Source organism: Nerophis ophidion, linkage group LG16, assembly GCF_033978795.1.
Source record: "Nerophis ophidion isolate RoL-2023_Sa linkage group LG16, RoL_Noph_v1.0, whole genome shotgun sequence".
Taxonomy (NCBI): domain Eukaryota; kingdom Metazoa; phylum Chordata; class Actinopteri; order Syngnathiformes; family Syngnathidae; genus Nerophis; species Nerophis ophidion.
The window spans coordinates 40443106-40461420 of NC_084626.1; the positions used below are offsets into that span (position 1 = coordinate 40443106).

Below are 18315 nucleotides of genomic sequence, written 5' to 3' on the forward strand. Positions count from 1 at the left end.
GTATGGCTGTTGAGCAAGCATGATTGTGTGTGTGTGTGTGTGTGTGTGTGCGTGCGTGCGTGCGTGAGTGAAAGCCGCATATATTATGTGACTAGGCACGCTGTTTGTATGGAGGAAAAGCTGACATGACGACAGGTTGTAGAGGACGCTGAAGGCAGTGGCGTTAAGGCACGCCCCCAAATTCGGCTAGCCTTGAGAGAATGGTTCGGGAGGGGCACTGAAATTCAGGAGTCTCCCGGGAAAATCGGGAGGGTTGGCAAGTATGCATCCAGCCCCTGTTTTCCAGGCAAGAGTTTCTTTCCACCAGAACCTCCTCTGTTTTCAAGTCAATTTTGTTGTCTTTACTTGTAAAGAAATTGACAAATAAAGCTGACTTGACTTGACTTGACACTCAAAGCAGATGCATTCCAACGATAAAGTCAACAAAATCACAAAAGTGAGTTTTGTTGATGTTGTTGACTTATGTGCTAATCAGACATATTTGGTCGCGGCATGACTGCCAGCTAATTGATGCTAACATGCTATTTAGGCTAGCTGTATGTACATTTATAGCTGTATTTGCATCCAGCGTTTCCTTCCACCCACATTTAATGCCAAACAAACACTTACCAATCGACTGACTTAAGTTGATCCGATGTCACAAGATGCGAAACTTCCGATCGTTGGTCTGCACATTTTACCGGTGATGCTAAGGCAAACATGGCCGAATAGCGTCAATAACTATTCGCTCAATAGCTTCAGTTTCTTCTTCAATTTTGTTTTCGCTATCTGCCTCCATACTCCAACCATCCGTTTCAATACATGCATAAACTGTTGAATCCCTTCAGCCGCTGAAATCCGAGTCTGAATACGAGCTAATGTCGCTATATCTTGCTGTGCTATCCACCAGTTGTTTGTATTGGCATCGCTATGTGACGTCGCAGGGAAATGGATAGTGGCTTCGTAGATAGCAAAAATCAGGCACTTTAAAGCTTTTTTTAGGGATATTCCGGGAAGGGTAACATTTTGAAAAAAACTTCGAAAAATTAAATAAGCCACTGGGAACTGATTTTTATTGGTTTTAACCCTTCTGAGATTGTGATAATGTTCCCCTTTACGTTTTAATGCCATGATGTTAACCGTCCGGCCCACGCCGGAATAGATTTTCCTCCAAGCATCACCTGAGCTAAAAAGAGTTTGAAACCCCTTGTTGTACACTGACTACTCTCAAACTCTCTATCCAAGTTGACATCCTCTAGTAGTGTCCACGGGGAAGACATACAAAGATGTTAGTGGCCTGTGGTCATGTGACAAGAGACATGCTGTGAATGGCTCAGTAAATACAAGTCAATTAGATTTTAGCCTCTTACATCATATTTATATAAATATATCAGATCAAATGTTTACTCTTGGGGACTGCAGCTGTAATTGAAATCAGATGTTTTCACATGGTATACATTACAAACAATGCACTGATGTAAACAATCCTCATACACGACACGTTGAAGTGAAGGTCGCTGCTCATGCTGACATGACTAACATGACCCCAGTTTGCAGCACACATGCTTCAGTTTACACCCACTGCTGCTTCATTCTTGTGCAAGCTGTTCTGCTTTTTCTCATTCAACTTGTGACTTATAATATATATATATATATATATATATATATACATATATATATATATATATATATATATATATATATATATATATATATATATATTGTGGTGTCTCACTCAAGCACAGCCTGACAGGTAAGAACCTCACAGGGGAGGAGCCAGGGCATAGAGGCAGAGTGAAACATGGAAGACAACGCCCCACCCTTGGCCGCATCTTCGAGGGGCGGTACATTCCCCTCTACCTGTTCAATCAGCCTGAAGGGCCACCAGCTGTGCGGCCAGGTGGGGGCAAGCAAACCTTCCTTAACTCTGCCTCACTCAGGTCTGGCTCTCCATCGTGTCAAGGCAGGTGCATCAGGTGGTAAGTGAGACATCCACTAGTTCCCCAGTAAAAACATTACTAGTTCAGCACTGAGGATTTGTTCCACCTGTGACTTGTCCTTGCCGGATACCAGCAGGGCCAGATCATCCGCAAACTTTAACAATTCACAGTCGCATACTGATGGCATGTCATTTACATTTATTAGGAACAGTAAAGGTCCTAGTATACTGCCTTGGGGGACTCCACAGCTTACTGAGAGGGGAGGGGACACGGTGCCGTTCACCTCTACCACCTGTTTCCTCCTCTCCAAGTAAGATTGCATCCAGCTCGATGAGGTTTCATCGAATCCGATTGCTCGGAGCTTATCCAACACTATAGCGTGGTTAACGGTGTCAAAGGCCTTCTGAATGTCCAGCATGACCATGCCGCAGTATTTTCCCGCGTCCACCTCATGTTTGATGTGGTCAGTCAGATAGAAAAGGCATGTGTCAGTGGAGTGGTTAGTTCTGAAGCCAGATTGGAATTTGTACATTAGTTTATTAGTAGCAAGGTATCTATCAACCTGTTCATAAACTATTTTTTCCACATACTTTCGAAATGGAACCGAGAATAGAAACAGGTCGGTAGTTACCAGGTTCTAATTTGCTTCCTTTTTTATAAAGGGGGGTTACTCTTGCTATCTTGAAATCCTTGGGTACTTGACCTTGTTTGATTGAGAGGCGTATTATATGTGTGATTATTGGGGCAATGGTGGTGGCAGAGTCCATGAGGAATCTGGAGGGGATATTGTCAAGGCTGGTGGCCTTGTTTGGGTGGAGCGCGCTCAATTTATTAAGCACCTCGTCAGCTGAGACCATTTCTAATTTTAAATTGTTGTAGTTTTCAGTTGAAGGCTTTCATGTTATTTACACCAAAGCGACCAGAGTGATGGGACAGCTTGTTAACGAGATTGTGGCTATGCTGGTGAAAAAGGTGTTAAGTCTGCTTGCTACCTCCATTTTGTCTGTAATGAGGGAGTCACCCTCCTTGATGTTGATGTTGGTGAGTCTGGTTTTAAGTTTCTGGCTGCATCCAGGAAGCTGGTTGTTGAGAATTTTCCAGAGCTCACGTGGCTTTCTTGTGTTTTCCTCTATTTTGTCGTTGATGTAATTTTTTTTAAGGATTTAGTCAGGTTGTTTGTCTTATTTCTTAATTTATTGAATTGCTTTTTGAGTGTTGAAAGGGGTGATTTGAGGTTATTATTATTGGGTTGTTTATCTACTTCGGTTTTACACTTTCGGTATTCAAAGTATTTTTTGTCTCTGTCTTTTATGGCAGCTAATAGGTCTGGATTGATCCATGGTTCAGAGCGGGCTTTGATCCTGACTGTTCTCACAGGAGCCATATCATTTAGTATCGCTAGGAACGCTGTTTTGAAGCGATCCCAAGAGTCTTCAACCAGGTTGCTTTTGAGCACAAGGGACCAGTCCCACTCACCTAATTTAAGGTTGAAATGATCACTGGAGTATGTTTTAAGGGATGTTTTAAAGACAATATACTCTTCATTGCACATGTAGTATATCACTATACCCATGATTAAATGCTTTATGATTCCACGAGAGTTTTGCAGCTGAACACGCACGTCCGCGTGCGTTATGTAGGCACTTAAACATGCAACATGGTTTTCTTGGCTCGTTAGTGCGTGCGGATTTTAGAGATAATGTACACTTCACTGCACATGTAATACATCACCATGTTGCTAAATATGTTATAATTCTATCAGTGTTGGGTTTCAGCAGCACAGGCGTGCATGCGCGCTTTAAACATTGGAAAAAAAAGAGATAATAATGTTCCCAGGGCTCTGTGTATGTGCAGGTCAGTTTTAAAGATAATGTACAGGTCATTGTACGTCCAGTACGGGGGTCAGCAACACGTGGCTCTCGAACCGCATGCAGCTCTCTAGCGCCGCCCGAATGGCTCCCTAGGATTGAAAAGTGAATAAGATGGGGAAAAATATATTATTTTTTCAGTATTGTTTTTGTTTGAGGACAAAAATTACGCAAAACATTCCCAATTGTTAGAAAGCCCACTGTTTAATATGTTTAAAATGAGTATTTGGTGAACATCGTTTTGTCCTACTAATTTCGGCGGTTTTTGAACTCACCATAGTGTGGACTGTGGCGCAACAGTTTGTTTACATGTAAAATCTTCCACTCTTTCTTTGTCTCATTTTGTCCACCAAAAGTTTTATACTGTGCTTGAATGCACAACGATGCGCTTCGTTGAAGTTATTGACTTGCTGGAGTGTCGATCTGGCTATTTAGGTTAGCTGTATGTACATATTGCATCATTATGCCTCATTGTAGGTATATTTGAGCTCATTTAATTTACTTTACTGTTATCGTCTTTGTGTATAATGTGGTTTCGCATGTCTCATGGCATATTATTTGTATGTAATGTTGGCTGCATTTCAGATAGTTGTTAGTGTGCCATGTTGTTCCAGACCACATCTATACCTTTAGTGAAGTGAAGAGAATTATATTTATGTAGCGCTTTTCTCTAGTGACTCAAAGCACTTTACATAGTGACCCCCAATATCTAAGTTACATTTAAACCAGTGTGGGTGGCACTGGGGGCAGGTGGGTAAAGTGTCTTGCCCAAGGACACAACAGCAGCGACTAGGATGGCGGAAGCGGGAATCGAACCTGCAACCCTCAGGTTGCTGGCACGGCCACTCTACCAACCGAGCTATACCGCCCCATTGAACCATTAAAAGCAAGTAATTTCCAGGAGTTATCTCCCCTTCTAAGTAGCCTCTGATTTACAATTTTTTTCCAATGTTGTAAAAATGTGTAGATGTAAAACATTTCAACATTTTTGTCAACGAAGATCTGCTTCAGCCTGCGACACATAGTTATTTTGAGAGTAGGCTTTTATAGCTAATATAGACACTTATGTCATGTGTTGCCTTCATTATAAGACTTATATAAGGCTTTTGATTTTTTGCGGCTCCAGACAGATTTGTTTTTTGTATTTTTGGTCCAATATGGCTCTTTTAACATTTTGGGTTGCCGACCTTTCAGCTAGTATATCAAAATAAACATAATATAGGTATAATTCCAACAAGTTAGCTGCGGGTGTTTTTTTCAGACTTCTGATTGAACAAAATGTGCATGACAGCAGGTGTATGCGTTTATGTGTAGACATAGGCAGTTTTGAAACTACACGTGTGTGGATGAAGATCGTTTTAATCCCAAATATGCGTTTTTGAGACTGTCTGTGTTTGTGTGGACATGGTCTAGGTCGGCCGACCCCAGACACTAACTAAGTTGATGATTAAAAGGTTTACCAGTCACTTCCACTTGAATCAGCCGACTACGAGCGCTACCACTCTCTTATCAGCGTCGGATGTGTGCTACAAATTTTCAGTTCAAATACTTTATTTCTTAATTTTTTTCACATTGAATATGTTTTTTTACAATGATGTTAATTCTGACAGTACCATGTAAGATATGTTTTAATTGCTGATTAAGGTTTATTGATTTTTAAATGTGCCCTTATCATTACAAAGTCACTACTGCCTAGATTCTCCTGTTATATTCTTATTTTATTGTTATATTTTTATTCTCATTGTTGCTTTTTATTTTTATTCTTATGGTAATATCATTCAATGTTTATTTATATAGCCCTAAATCACAAGTGTCTCAAAGGGCTGCACAAACCACAACGACATCCTCGGTAGAGCCCACATAAGGGCAAGGAAAAACTCACACCCAATGGGGACCGAAAGCAGTGGATGTCAAGCGGGTCTAACATAATTCTAACATGATATTGTGAAAGTCCAATCCATAGTGGATCTAACATAACAGTGATGAGAGTCCAGTCCAAAGTGGATCCAATATAGTAGCAAGAGTCCCGTCCATAGTGGAGCCAGCAGGAAACCATCCCAAGCGGAGGCAGACCAGCAGTGCAGAGATGTCCCCAACCGATACACAGGCGAGCGGTCCATCCTGAGTCCCGACTCTGGACAGCCAGTACTTCATCCATGGCCACCGGACCTGTGTCCCCCCGCTTTCCCTTAGAGCGGGACAAATTCTATTTTGTTTCTATTTATACCCCCATTATTTACTTTTTACTTTTTAAATTTGATCTCAATTCTGGATGTAACCTGGGTGACAAAACCCCATTAAATATCCTTATTTAAATATCCTTTTAAAACCCCATTGAATATTATTTCTAATTAAATATCTTTCTATTTAAATATCATTTTACTTAAATATCCTTTCTATTTAAATAACCTTTCAAACCCCATTAAATATCCTATTTATTTTCGGTTTCTTAGGGGTCCGTGCGTGCATCAATGCGTCACGCGGTCACATTACCACGTGCGGGAAGCATAAAATCCAGTAGTGGGCTGCTTCCAGGAAGAGCGCGAGGGACGTTGCTGCAGGTATTTGACTCGGTTTTGATGCCTTAGTTATTAACTAAGCTTTTAACTGAAATGTAATGTCGAACTGCAGGAGCCAACTACTAAAGCCGTGGGGCGTCGTGCGAGAGTGTTAAGTGTGATTTATCTGCGGAATTGGTGAGTTGCATCTGTGTAGCTTAGCCGCTACATTCGTTTTGAATGGAGCTGTTAGCATCTACTTATATGCCTGTTTCTTTGAATATAGTAAACTGAATGAAACGTTAGCACCGTTAACAATTGTCTGATTTGTTTCTGGGTTGTGTTAATTGTTTGATGGTTGTCAATGCTATGCACCCAATGCAGTTTATGATGCACTTTATTTGTGGATGCAATTGGTAGATTTTGATATTAGAAAATCAATATTTCGATATAACAATTATTATATTATTTATTCTAATTGGATTCATGTATTATTTATTGTACAGTATTAAGAAATATACTTGCTATTTGAATACAGTAGTATTATTTAGTAGTTAGTATTTGAATGTATTTTGTGTGTGCGCACTAGAAAATTGACTGGTCCTGCCCTTGTTGTACAGGCCATGTTGAATGGTGAGCTAGAGCCTGAACTAGAGTCTGAAGCTTTATGCCTGGAACCAAACCAACCGAACTGAATCCACCCAACCGAGCCCCGGGCGGGTAGGAGGCTCCTCAGCAGCCGCTCTGTTTTTTCCCTTTGGTTTTTCATAACGCAACGAGTTCATTTATGTCGTCCTGAACTTTCACATTTTCCCTGTTACATTCACTAAAACCCCTCTGGACACTGCCACCACAACGTGGACTTTGCGAGGTCATTTAATGAACTGTCGTGTTGCGCTTATACCATTCTTGGTAAAAACAAGGACTGAATAAAGTACTGTATCACATTGTAAATATTGAACGTTCTGTAATTTATGTTGAAAATGTGAATGGCCATTTGAATTTACATGTCTGTTTATTTTTCCTATAATTCTTTAATATAATTTTGTACCATTTAAACTTAAAACCTGTGTTCAGTCTTCATTACACTCATTCCTAGAGCTGAATTTAGTTTCTTCTGATCTAGCCCAGTTATATAATTCATTGTTTACTTAATACTTGTATACTGCTGCTGGAATTTTTATTTTCCTGAGGGAACTCTACTGAAGGAATCAATAAAGTACAATCTATCTATTTTTGTACACTGTTGAGGTGATTCAATACGAAGTAGTGCGCAAGTGTGTTTTGTTTACTATCTCCAGCCGTGGTCATGTGGTGACATTAATCATCATATTTTGAGAGGTATTTATCGAAGTCGAACAAAGTAGGATAACAGTGAAAGCCTAGGTGGGAAACGCCACTGATCTATCTTTTTCTTCCTGACGCCACCGTTTCTTTTTTATTTCAGCCAGAGTTCAGTTCTCGGAGACAGGGCAATGACATGAATCACTCTGCTGTACACTTGAAACTGGTGACTTTTCCAGGGTGTACTCCGTCTTCCACGCAAGTACAGCTGGGATAGTCTCCAGCACCCCCCCGACCTCAAAAAGGAAGAAGCGGTAGAAAAAGGATGGTTGGATACTGTGTGTGCATATTTACAAACACATCATCAGGTTGTTGTTTTCTTTGTTTTCATTGCTGCTAGTTTGTCTCTATTGTGTCTTTTATTTACATAAAAAGTGATACTTTGTCTTTTTCAGTACTTTTCCTGTCTTTGCTTTAAATTGGACATAAGCTTAATAGTTATTTTTCATTTTTTGGAGCAGCATATTGAGCAGCAGAGTTACTGTCATGATTACGTTTATTACTTCCCTGTGATTTGTGATTTCTACTTGTGCGCTTTCATTTCCGGAGCGCTGCCTTCCTCACCTGTCCTTGATTACCAATTATCACACACCTGTCCCTGATTGCCAATCAGGGTGTTCTTACTTCTTCAGGTGTTTTTGTGCAGCTACACTAGTTTTCATTTGTACTTGAAAAATTATTATACTTGCACGCCGTCTCCCTATCTTTGCACCCTGGGGTCACCATAAATATTTACAAACGAGAATTGTAAATATTTCTGAATGTAGTTAGTTTGCAGTGACTGGCAAGCTACTTAGAAAATGTAATCAGATATAAGTTACACTCAGTTAAATATAGCTTAGCTACAGGGAAGCTATCTAGGAGAATTGTATAGCAAACTGTGCTACAGGCTACATGAAAAAAGTAGCTCACTACATTTAATGGCATATTTATCTATGAGCCCACATGTATATTATCAATGTTAATGTAGCTGAGAGTGTACGAATGGAACCAATAAGGGTCCAATACTATTAACTAACAGTCATGTAGCTTGGGACTCCACTACAAATACCTGTAGGGGTCCCCACACCCCAGTGAATGTATTTATTCGGCTTGCCTTTTCTTCGTCTCCCCCCTTGTAATGTTATTAATTCTCTCTACCTAAAGTAAAAAAAGCAGCATCCCTCTATAGTTTGACAAAGAAAAAACGATGACTTATGTGTTGTTTGGGTACAGTTGGTATTGGTTATCTGCAGAAAAACTTTTCATGAACTCAACACATCAATAGATGTGTTCCTTAATTTGTGTAGGACATTTTAGATAAAGAGAGCAGTTAACATTTTGGTTTATAAAGAAAACAACTGAAAACTAAGGTTTTGGGTATTGTCTCTAAACGCATACATTTGTCCATATATGACCAAGGAAACACATTATTGTGCGTTTCCTGCACGTTATCTTCATTACTAAAGGAAAAATTTAATCTGCGTGAGAGATTTTCTCTGCCATTTTCAGGTATGTTTTTTTTTTTTATTTGAGTGGTCAGCTTAATATGTCCCTCTGTCTCCGACTTCCTCGTCGTCATGTGACAGTGTGTAACTTTTTTTTTTTTGCTTCCTGTCTTCCATGACATGACTCATCGTGCCTCTGATTGCCAAGTCTGTAATGTTTCGCCATAACCTTAGCCAATTGTGACTCATCATACGAACACCAAATAATCATCATGGATTTTCTCCTTATATATGGATGTTCTCAGTCTTCCAGGTCATTGTATTTTGTCCATATTTTTTATGGCCTGGATTCACAGTCCATTTTCTTTCTTTGTAGCTTGTAGCTTTGATCTAAGCTACCTAGCTCCATAGGTCTAAAAGTAGCTAAGCTAAAGGAAAAACTACTCAGTAAAAAAAGTAACTCAGCTACCGCCGAGCTACTAATGTAGTTAAGCTACGTAGCCTAGCTAAGCTTGTTACTGCCATCCCAATTAGTTAACACATGCCTAAAAATATCTCCAGCTAAATTTAAAAGCCTAAATTAAAACTAATTAGGTGTACACATAATAATCTGGGTAGTTTGTTAGTTGATTACTAGTCGACTATAAAAATAGTTGTTAGTTGCAGCTGTATACCATTGTGTTAAAGGTGCCATATGTAGTAATGTGGCCAGAGATGGTACTGCAATCACAGTCAAAATTCTGTATTCCTCTCCCACTCGTTATGACTGAGGTTGCCAGATATGCAGCCAAGTCCGAATCCTACTCCAAGGAACTACAAATGGCAATCGACGAGTCCTACGCTGTAGGTTTCTCTTGTTTATGCTTCTTGCAAGATGTAATTATGACATGAATTGATTCACGAGGACCCCGACTTAAACAAGTTGAAAAACTTATTCGGGTGTTACCATTTAGTGGTCAATTGTACGGAATATGTACTGAACTGTGCAATCTAATAATAAAAGTGTCAATCAAGCAATCAAACACATTTTACTGATGTCGTTTAGCCAAATGTATTCGTAAAGTTAGCAGCAATATTGTCATCGGGAGTCAGGACAGATTTTTGGCATTACCCTGCATCATCAAAATAATTATACATAATATATTTTATATCGAATAGGTCTACTTTGATGGCAAGCCAAGGCCAAAACTAAAATAACTGCCACATTTCATTCAGCGTAACTCCATGTTGCATCCTACCTGATGCACTGCATTCTCTTCCATGTACGCACATCAAAGGAGCATCATACACAAATACAAATGGATGGGGTAGACATTGAAAGGGTAAAATAAACTACATTTTTGGGTATAATTCTAGATGATAAAATTAACTAGAAATGTCATACACAAAATATGCAACATAAGGTGGCAATTAATATTTTAATAACGAACGAAGCAAAATATGTTTTGGACCAAAAATCTCTCCATATTCTCTACTGCTCGCTAGTGTTTCCATATATGACTTATTGTGCAGAAATATGGGGAAATAACTACAAATGTGCACTTCATTCAGTAATGGTGTTACAAATAAGATAAGTCAGACCAGTGGGCCCCAACCTATTTGTAGCTTTGGACCGATCAACACTTGATAATTTGTCCCACAGCTCTGGGGGGGCGGTTGTCATGAAAAAAGGAGTTTTTTTGTGTTGGTGCACTAATTGTAAGTGTATCTTGTGTTTTTTATGATGATTTTAATAAAAAATAAAGAAATAATGTAAATAAAGCCGCGGCCCGGTAATGGGGACCACCGAGTTAGACTTATACATAATGTTGGCTAAACATTATGTATATGTAAAAACAACATAAAAACTGTTTTTTTTTATTGAATCAAAAATATTGAAATTCAACAATTTGGTAAGATTGCAAACAGCTAAAATGATGAACAAAGCAAACTATAACCTACTACCCAAGAATGTACAACGATTCTTCTCAACTAAAGAGGAGAAATATTTCCTTAGAGGAAAAACTAATTTAAAACATTTGTATGCACGTACAACATTTAAGACCTTTAGCATATCAGTATGTGGAATTAAAGTATGGAATGTATTAAGCAAAAAGTTAATGTACTGATATGATCCAGTTTAAAAGGTTGTTCAAATGAATAGTGCTTACAAAGTACAAGGAAGAAGAATTATGAGAAATACCTTCAGCCTCATTGAAAACAGGATATTCTTCATCTCATGTTTATCATGACTGACTTAATTATATATTGCAATAACTGCTGTATTAATCATTCACTGATGTAATTGTCTTACAAAAAGAAGACAGTAAATGAACATATGTATTTGTACTCTGAAGTGGGAAAGGGGTAGGATCAAATAAGCTTTGCTTCTCCCTAATCCTCTTCGGACATGATGTAAAGAGAGATGTTTTGAAATTATGTGATATATTATACTGTAATTGTGTTCATGTTGGAAATAAACCATCCATCCATTTTCTACCGCTTATTCCCTTTTGGGGTCGTGGGGGGCGCTGGCGCCTATCTCAGCTACAATCAGGCGGAAGGTGGGGTACACCCTGGACAAGTCGCCACCTCATCACAGGGCCAACACTAATCTCAATCAATCACCATCTTTCAGTTCAGATTGTGATTCTGTGAGCCAACCCATGTTACGCATAAATCATATAACCTACTACCATGTCAATACACAAAGTAGAACATTTTTACATGTAATGCATTATATGAGCAAGTTTGGCGTCAGATGAAAAAAGCTTCACCGCCTTCAATCGTCTCCATCTTTCAAAGGCATCCCTAATACAAATCCACGTTTTGTTCCTGGCTTTGTCATGAATAAGTTGAGAATTGTAACGACGCCTTTTAGATTTACTAAGGTCTGACATCTTTAGTAACTTTACCAGTGGCATTAGCTAGACAAGATGGCGGAGCATGACCAGCAACCTGGATGTGACACACTCAGATTTTGTAATTGGTCAAACGGGGGACGGGGCATCTAAATAAAAATAAGATTTTGGGGCTGTAAATCAAATTTTGAAATGAGGATATCCTGGCTGAACTACCGTTATTAGTTATAAAGGTATTCCAAAAGAACATGATTTATTAATGCCTTTTGACATATCAGGGCCATTTAAAGGCCTACTGAAATGAGATTTTCTTATTTAAACGGGGATAGCAGGTCCATTCTATGTGTCATACTTGATCATTTTGCGATATTGCCATATTTTTGCTGAAAGGATTTAGTAGAGAACATCGACGATAAAGTTTGCAACTTTTGGTCGCTAATAAAAAAGCATTGCCTTCGCTGGAAGTAGCAGACGATGTGCGCGTGACGTCACGGGTTGTAGGGCTCCTCACATCCTCACATTGTTTACAATCATAGCCAGCAGCAGCTAGAGGTATTCGGACCGAGAAAGCGACAATTTCCCCATTAATTTGAGCGAGGATGAAAGATTTGTGGATGAGGAAATTTAGAGTGGAGGACTAGAAAAAAAAAAGGCGATTGCAGTGGGAGCGATTCAGATGTTATCAGACACATTTAGTAGGATAATTCTGGAAAATCCCTTATCTACCAATTGTGTTGCTAGTGTATTAGTGAAATAAAATATTAGCTGAAAGTCGGAGGGGTGTGGCCAGGGGTGTGATGACAACAGAGTCTCTGGGGGAAGCCACGAAGCTGCAGCAGGACGGAAGCTCCGCTGATGTCTCCGGTAAGAGGCGACTTATTACCACAATTTTCTCACCGAAACTGCCGGTTGAAATGTCGTCGTGATCCATGTCCGCTTGACCGCTCTGATCCATAGTAAAGCTTCATTTTCGGGAATTTTAAACAAGGAAACACCGGCTTGGTTGTGTGGCTAAAGGCTAAAAGCTTCCCACCTCCATCTTTCTACTTTGACTTCACCATTTATAATTGGACAAATTGCAAAAGATTCAGCAACACAGATGTCCAGAATACTGTGTAATTATGCGATTAAAGCAGACTACTTGTAGCTTGGATCGGTCTGGAAAATAATGTCCGCTACAACCCGAGACGTCAAACGCACAAGTCATCATACCGCGACGTTTTCAACACGACAGTTCACGGGAAATTTAAAATTGCAATTTAGTAAACTAAAAAGGGCGTATTGGCATGTGTTGCAATGTTAATATTTCATCATTGATATATAAACGATCAGACTGCGTGGTCGGTAGTAGTGGGTTTCAGTAGGCCTTTAATGACGACTTGGCATGAAATTATTACATATGGCTCCTTTAACATCCTTTTACACTTGCATCACGCTTAGGAATGTGCCATTTTTACTACTAAATCTTAAATGAAGGTGACAGTTTGACCCTGGAACAGATTGTTTTAAAGCATGAGCAGTGCAGCGAGTGAAACGTGAAGCGCCACAAATTGAGCATGTTTTGTGGGTGTGGGTGACGAAGGAAATGTTTATTTCTTGCCTTGTGAGATAAAAGCAACGGCAGTTTTTCCCAGAGGAAGAAAAGGGGCGGACTCTGGCCTGGTTGTCATAAAGTCTCCGAGTCAAGCAGACTGGACTCAGTGAGACATGAGGACACATGATCATCAGCAGCATCAAAGGTCAGTTTCCAGATGTAATCCTACGTCTTCCTGGGTTTATTTTTTTTCTGTCTCTGCTTTGAGCAGCTTCACCATGTGACCCCCCTCCTGGCGCCACCATGGAGGACTTCCTACCTGGTCCCCACAACGTGTCCTGGTCCAACTGCACCAATGCCACCAGGGCCAACCCGTTGAAACGCAACGACGAGGTGGCCAAAGCCGAGGTGGCCGTGCTGGTTCTGGTCCTCCTGCTGGCCCTGGGCGGCAACCTGAGCGTCCTGTGGGCCGTGCACGCCGCCAAACAGCGGCAGTCTCGGATGCTCTACTTCATGTGGCATCTGAGCATCGCCGACTTGGTGGTGGCGGTCTTCCAGGTGCTCCCACAGCTCATTTGGGACATCACGTTCAGGTTCTACGGGCCCGACGTGCTGTGCCGGCTGATTAAGTACTCCCAGGTGGTGGGCATGTTTGCGTCCACCTACATGCTGGTGCTGATGTCCATCGACAGGTGCTTGGCCATTTGTCAGCCGCTCAGACCGGCGCACACCACAAGGGACCGCATATGCGTGGGCATGTCCTGGCTGCTCAGTCTCATCTTCAGCACGCCTCAGGTGTACATCTTCTCCCTGCAGGACGTCGGGGACGGCGTGTACGACTGCTGGGGGGACTTTGTGCAGCCGTGGGGGGCCAAGGCCTACGTGACCTGGATGAGCCTGAGCATCTACATCCTCCCTATGGGCGTCCTCAGCGTCTGCTACGGTCTGATTTGCCTGAAAATATGGCAGAACTTCAACCTCAAGACCAGGAGGGAGCACTTCCTGGCTCGGGCCCCCAAGGACGCGCACCACCTGTGTCGGGTGAGCAGCGTCAGGCTCATCTCCAAGGCCAAGATACGCACTGTCAAGATGACTTTTGTGGTGGTGCTGGCCTACGTCCTGTGCTGGACTCCTTTTTTCTTTGTTCAGATGTGGTCTGCCTGGGACCCTGCAGCTCCCAGAGAAGGTAGGACACTCTTTACACCAGGGGTCACCAACCTTTTTGAAACCAAGAGCTACTTCTTGGGTACTGATTAATGCGAAGGGCTACCAGTTTAATGCACACTTAAATAAATTGCCAGAAATAGCGAATTTGCTCAATTTACCTTTAATAAATAAATCTATATATTTAAAAAAAATGGTATTTCTGCCTGTCATTCCGTCGTACATTTTTTTTCCTTTGACGGAAGGTTTTTTGTAGAAAATGAATGATGAAAAACACTTAATTTAACGGTTTAAAAGAGGAGAAAACACGAAAAAAAATTTAAACTAAATTTTGAAACATAGTTTATCTTCAATTTCGACTTTGAAAATCAAAATCCCACCGAAAAAAAATGAAGAGAAAAACTAGCTAATTCGAATCTTTCTGAAAAAGTTCAAAAAATAATTTATGGAACATCATTAGTAATTTTTCCTGATTAAGATTAATTTTGGAATTTTGATGACATGTTTTGAATAGGTTAAAATCCAATCTGCACTTTGTTAGAATATATAACAAATTGGACTAAGCTATATTTCTAACAAAGACAAATCAATATTTCATCTAGATTTTCCAGAACAAAAATTTTAAAAGAAACTCAGACTTTGAAATAAGATTTAAATTTGATTCTACGGATTTTCTAGATTTGCCAGAATAATTTTTTTGAATTTTAATTATAAGTTTGAAGAAATATTTCACAAATATTCTTCATCGAAAAAAAAGAAGCTAAAATGAAGAATTAAATTAAAATTGATTTATTTTTCTTTACAATAAAAAATAAAAAATACTTGGACATTGATTTAAATTGTCAGGAAAGAAGAGGAAGGAATTTAAAAGGTAAAAAGGTATATGTGTTTAAAAATCCTCAAATTTTAAGGTTATATTTTTTCTCTAAAATTGTCTTTCTGAAAGTTTAAGAAGCAAAGTAAAAAATAAATGAATTTATTTAAACAAGTGAAGACCAAGTCTTTAAAATATTTTCTTGGATTTTCAAATTCTATTTGAGTTTTGTCTCTTAGAATTAAAAATGTTGAGCAAAGCGAGACCAGCTTGCGAGTAAATAAATACAATTTAAAAAAATAGAGGCAGCTCACTGGTAAGTGCTGCTATTTGAGCTATTTTTAGAACAGGCCAGCGGGCTACTCATCTGGTCCTCACTGGCTACCTGGTGCCCGCGGGCACCGCGTTGGTGATCCCTGTTTTACACTCACCTCTAATAATTTTTTTACATTCATTATGACAAAAAAAGTTGAACCCTAGATTAATAAAAGTTAAGAAACTAAAAAACTGGCGGTGTCCCTAGACAATACTGATATCGGTCCAATGTCAGAAAAAAAGGAAGCACGGGTTTATATCCAAGACGTTCAATACAAGAACTACGATTCAAGAAGTTTGTTCTGCTCTTGCTAAAATCACTTCTTGCTTGCCTGGCAAACAAAGAACAGCTTTTCTTCATTTGACAACCTTCTAATAGTTTTTCCTTTAAAACACTATGTCAATATAACTTACATGAAATACATAATTATGTGTAACAGTACAATGTAAAATAAATGTATTCAAATAAATGTGCTAGCTCAACGCTAATTGGATATTCCATAGACATTCTACAGATTAGCATTACTGATTTTACATTGTGATTTCAACACCTCCAAATGTGTTGATGAAAACTACACCTAAGATAATACATACCAGCTGTTATACTTTTAATGTGTAAGTACAGTACTTAGAGTACAAACACTTTGTAGTTCTCAACAAAAGACAAGACTGGCATATTCAACTTAATGGCAAAGACTACTTCCTGAATGCAGCAACACTCAGACAAACTGAAATTAATAAATGCTTGAAAGTTATACTCCAATGTGTATGAAAACAAAATAAAATGACCAAATATACACTAATCACAACAGCGTATCACTTGATATCCAAACAGCACATTTAAAAGTTTCACAGAGTGCTGCACATGAGTTAAAACCCACAATTAGAAGCAAGGTAAAACTAAGGACAGTCAATTGGAAAAAAAAACCTTTAACTAAAAAGAGATACATAAAAGATAAAAAAAAGACTAAAATCAAAAAAACTCTCATGCTGGTTTAAAAGTCAAGGAGTAAAAATATGTTTTAAGACGAGATTTAAAAGTCATTAAACATGGAGCGGTCCAAATAGTGAGCGATATACCATTTCAAAGTTTTGGAGCAACATCAGAAAATGCACACTCCTCTGGATTTAACCGGTCGGGTCTTTGGGACGACAAGAAAAAATTGATCAGCTAACCTCAGAGAACTTGTGTTGTTTTGTAGAAGGTCTGACATATATGTTGACTTTAGACTTTAATCTATTAGGAGATTTAAAAACAAACAATAATTTCACATGATCTGGAAGCCACACTGAAAAAACTGAAATCCAAGCAAGATTAAATATCTCAAATAAGGGTGATATTTGCTTATTTTCTGTCTGATAAGATAATTCCTCTCACTAAGCAGATTTTGTGTTAGTGTTTTACTTATTTTAAGGGTTTTGGTCCTAAATGATCTCAGTAAGATATTACAACTTGTTGCTGAGATTGGAGATTGTATGACTTATATTAAGTAAAACATGTTTGAAACTAGAATATCAACTGTTGCGAAGCTGTGTCACTCACAAGTATAAAACTGCTTATTCAAAGTAATGATTTCTTATTTTAAGCATGAAATTAAAAATCATGACTTTGACACAATTGTCTCATAATTAAAAGAGATGCCAGCCAAATGGACAATAATATTTTTCAACATACTTGTTTGTTTTTTCTATCAAGAAAAGTGCACTTGTAATTAGTAAAAATATACTTATTTTAAGGTATTTTGGGGTTCATTGAGGTTAGGTAATTTTACTTGTTTCAGAAAGTCTTGACAAGCCAACTTTTCTTGTTCTATTGGCAGATAATTTTTACTAGGTAAAGTAAAATACCCATAATTTTTGTATATTTTTTCCTTTGTTTTGAACACTGAATTTTTGCAGTGCAGTGAAGGGATGCTGAAATGGGGGTAATGTTTTTTTCTGCCAGTTAAAAAGGCGAGCAGGAGCATTTGGGACGAGCTGTAATCAAGCGACTGAAGCCTGGTTCATTCTAACCCAGCGTGAACTGCAGTAGTCCAAACTAACAAATTAAGGCCCGCGGCCACATGCGGCCCGTTAAGCTTTTCAATCCGGCCCGCCGGACATTCCCAAATCATTTTTTTAGGCCATTAAGATGGAAAGAAACTGTAGCTGCCATTATGATGTGCAGTGATGTTTTCTAATGACCGGAAGTCTTGAACTATACAAAGTATTTTTAAGGCCTACTGAAATGAGATTTCCTTATTCAAACGGGGATAGCAGGTCCATTCTATGTGCCATACTTGATCATTTCGCGATATAGCCATATTTTTTGCTGAAAGGATTTAGTAGAGAACATCCACGATAAAGTTCGCAACTTTTGGTCCTTAATAAAAAAGCCTTGCCTTTACCAAAAGTAGCAGACGATGTGCGCGTGACGTCACGGGTTGTGGAGCTTCTCACATCCTCACATTGTTTATAATCATAGCCTCCAGCAGCAAGAGCTATTCGGACCAAGAAAGTGACAATTTCCCCATTAATTTGAGCGAGGATGAAAGATTCCTGGATGAGGAAATTTAGAGTGAAGGACTAGAAAAAAAAAAAGGTAATTGCAGT

The 18315-nt window shown here is 39.1% G+C and overlaps 1 protein-coding gene across 4 annotated transcripts in view; it reads left to right on the top strand.

Annotated features, from left to right (window-relative positions):
- Window positions 1-6275: 6275 nt before the first annotated feature.
- LOC133535401 (isotocin receptor-like) overlaps window positions 6276-18315 on the top strand; it is a 37185-nt gene continuing 25145 nt past the window's right edge. The window contains exons 1-5 of one of the 4 annotated variants that reach the window (XM_061875221.1): window positions 6276-6348; window positions 6419-6483; window positions 6906-7005; window positions 13505-13635; window positions 13702-14616. In XM_061875221.1, the coding sequence (XP_061731205.1) occupies window positions 13614-13635; window positions 13702-14616 (937 nt within the window). In that variant the 5' untranslated portion in view covers window positions 6276-6348; window positions 6419-6483; window positions 6906-7005; window positions 13505-13613. Of the gene's footprint in view, window positions 6349-6418; window positions 6484-6905; window positions 13636-13701; window positions 14617-18315 lie in introns of all 4 variants that reach the window. The other 3 variants (XM_061875223.1, XM_061875220.1, XM_061875222.1) reach the window with 3 other exon arrangements.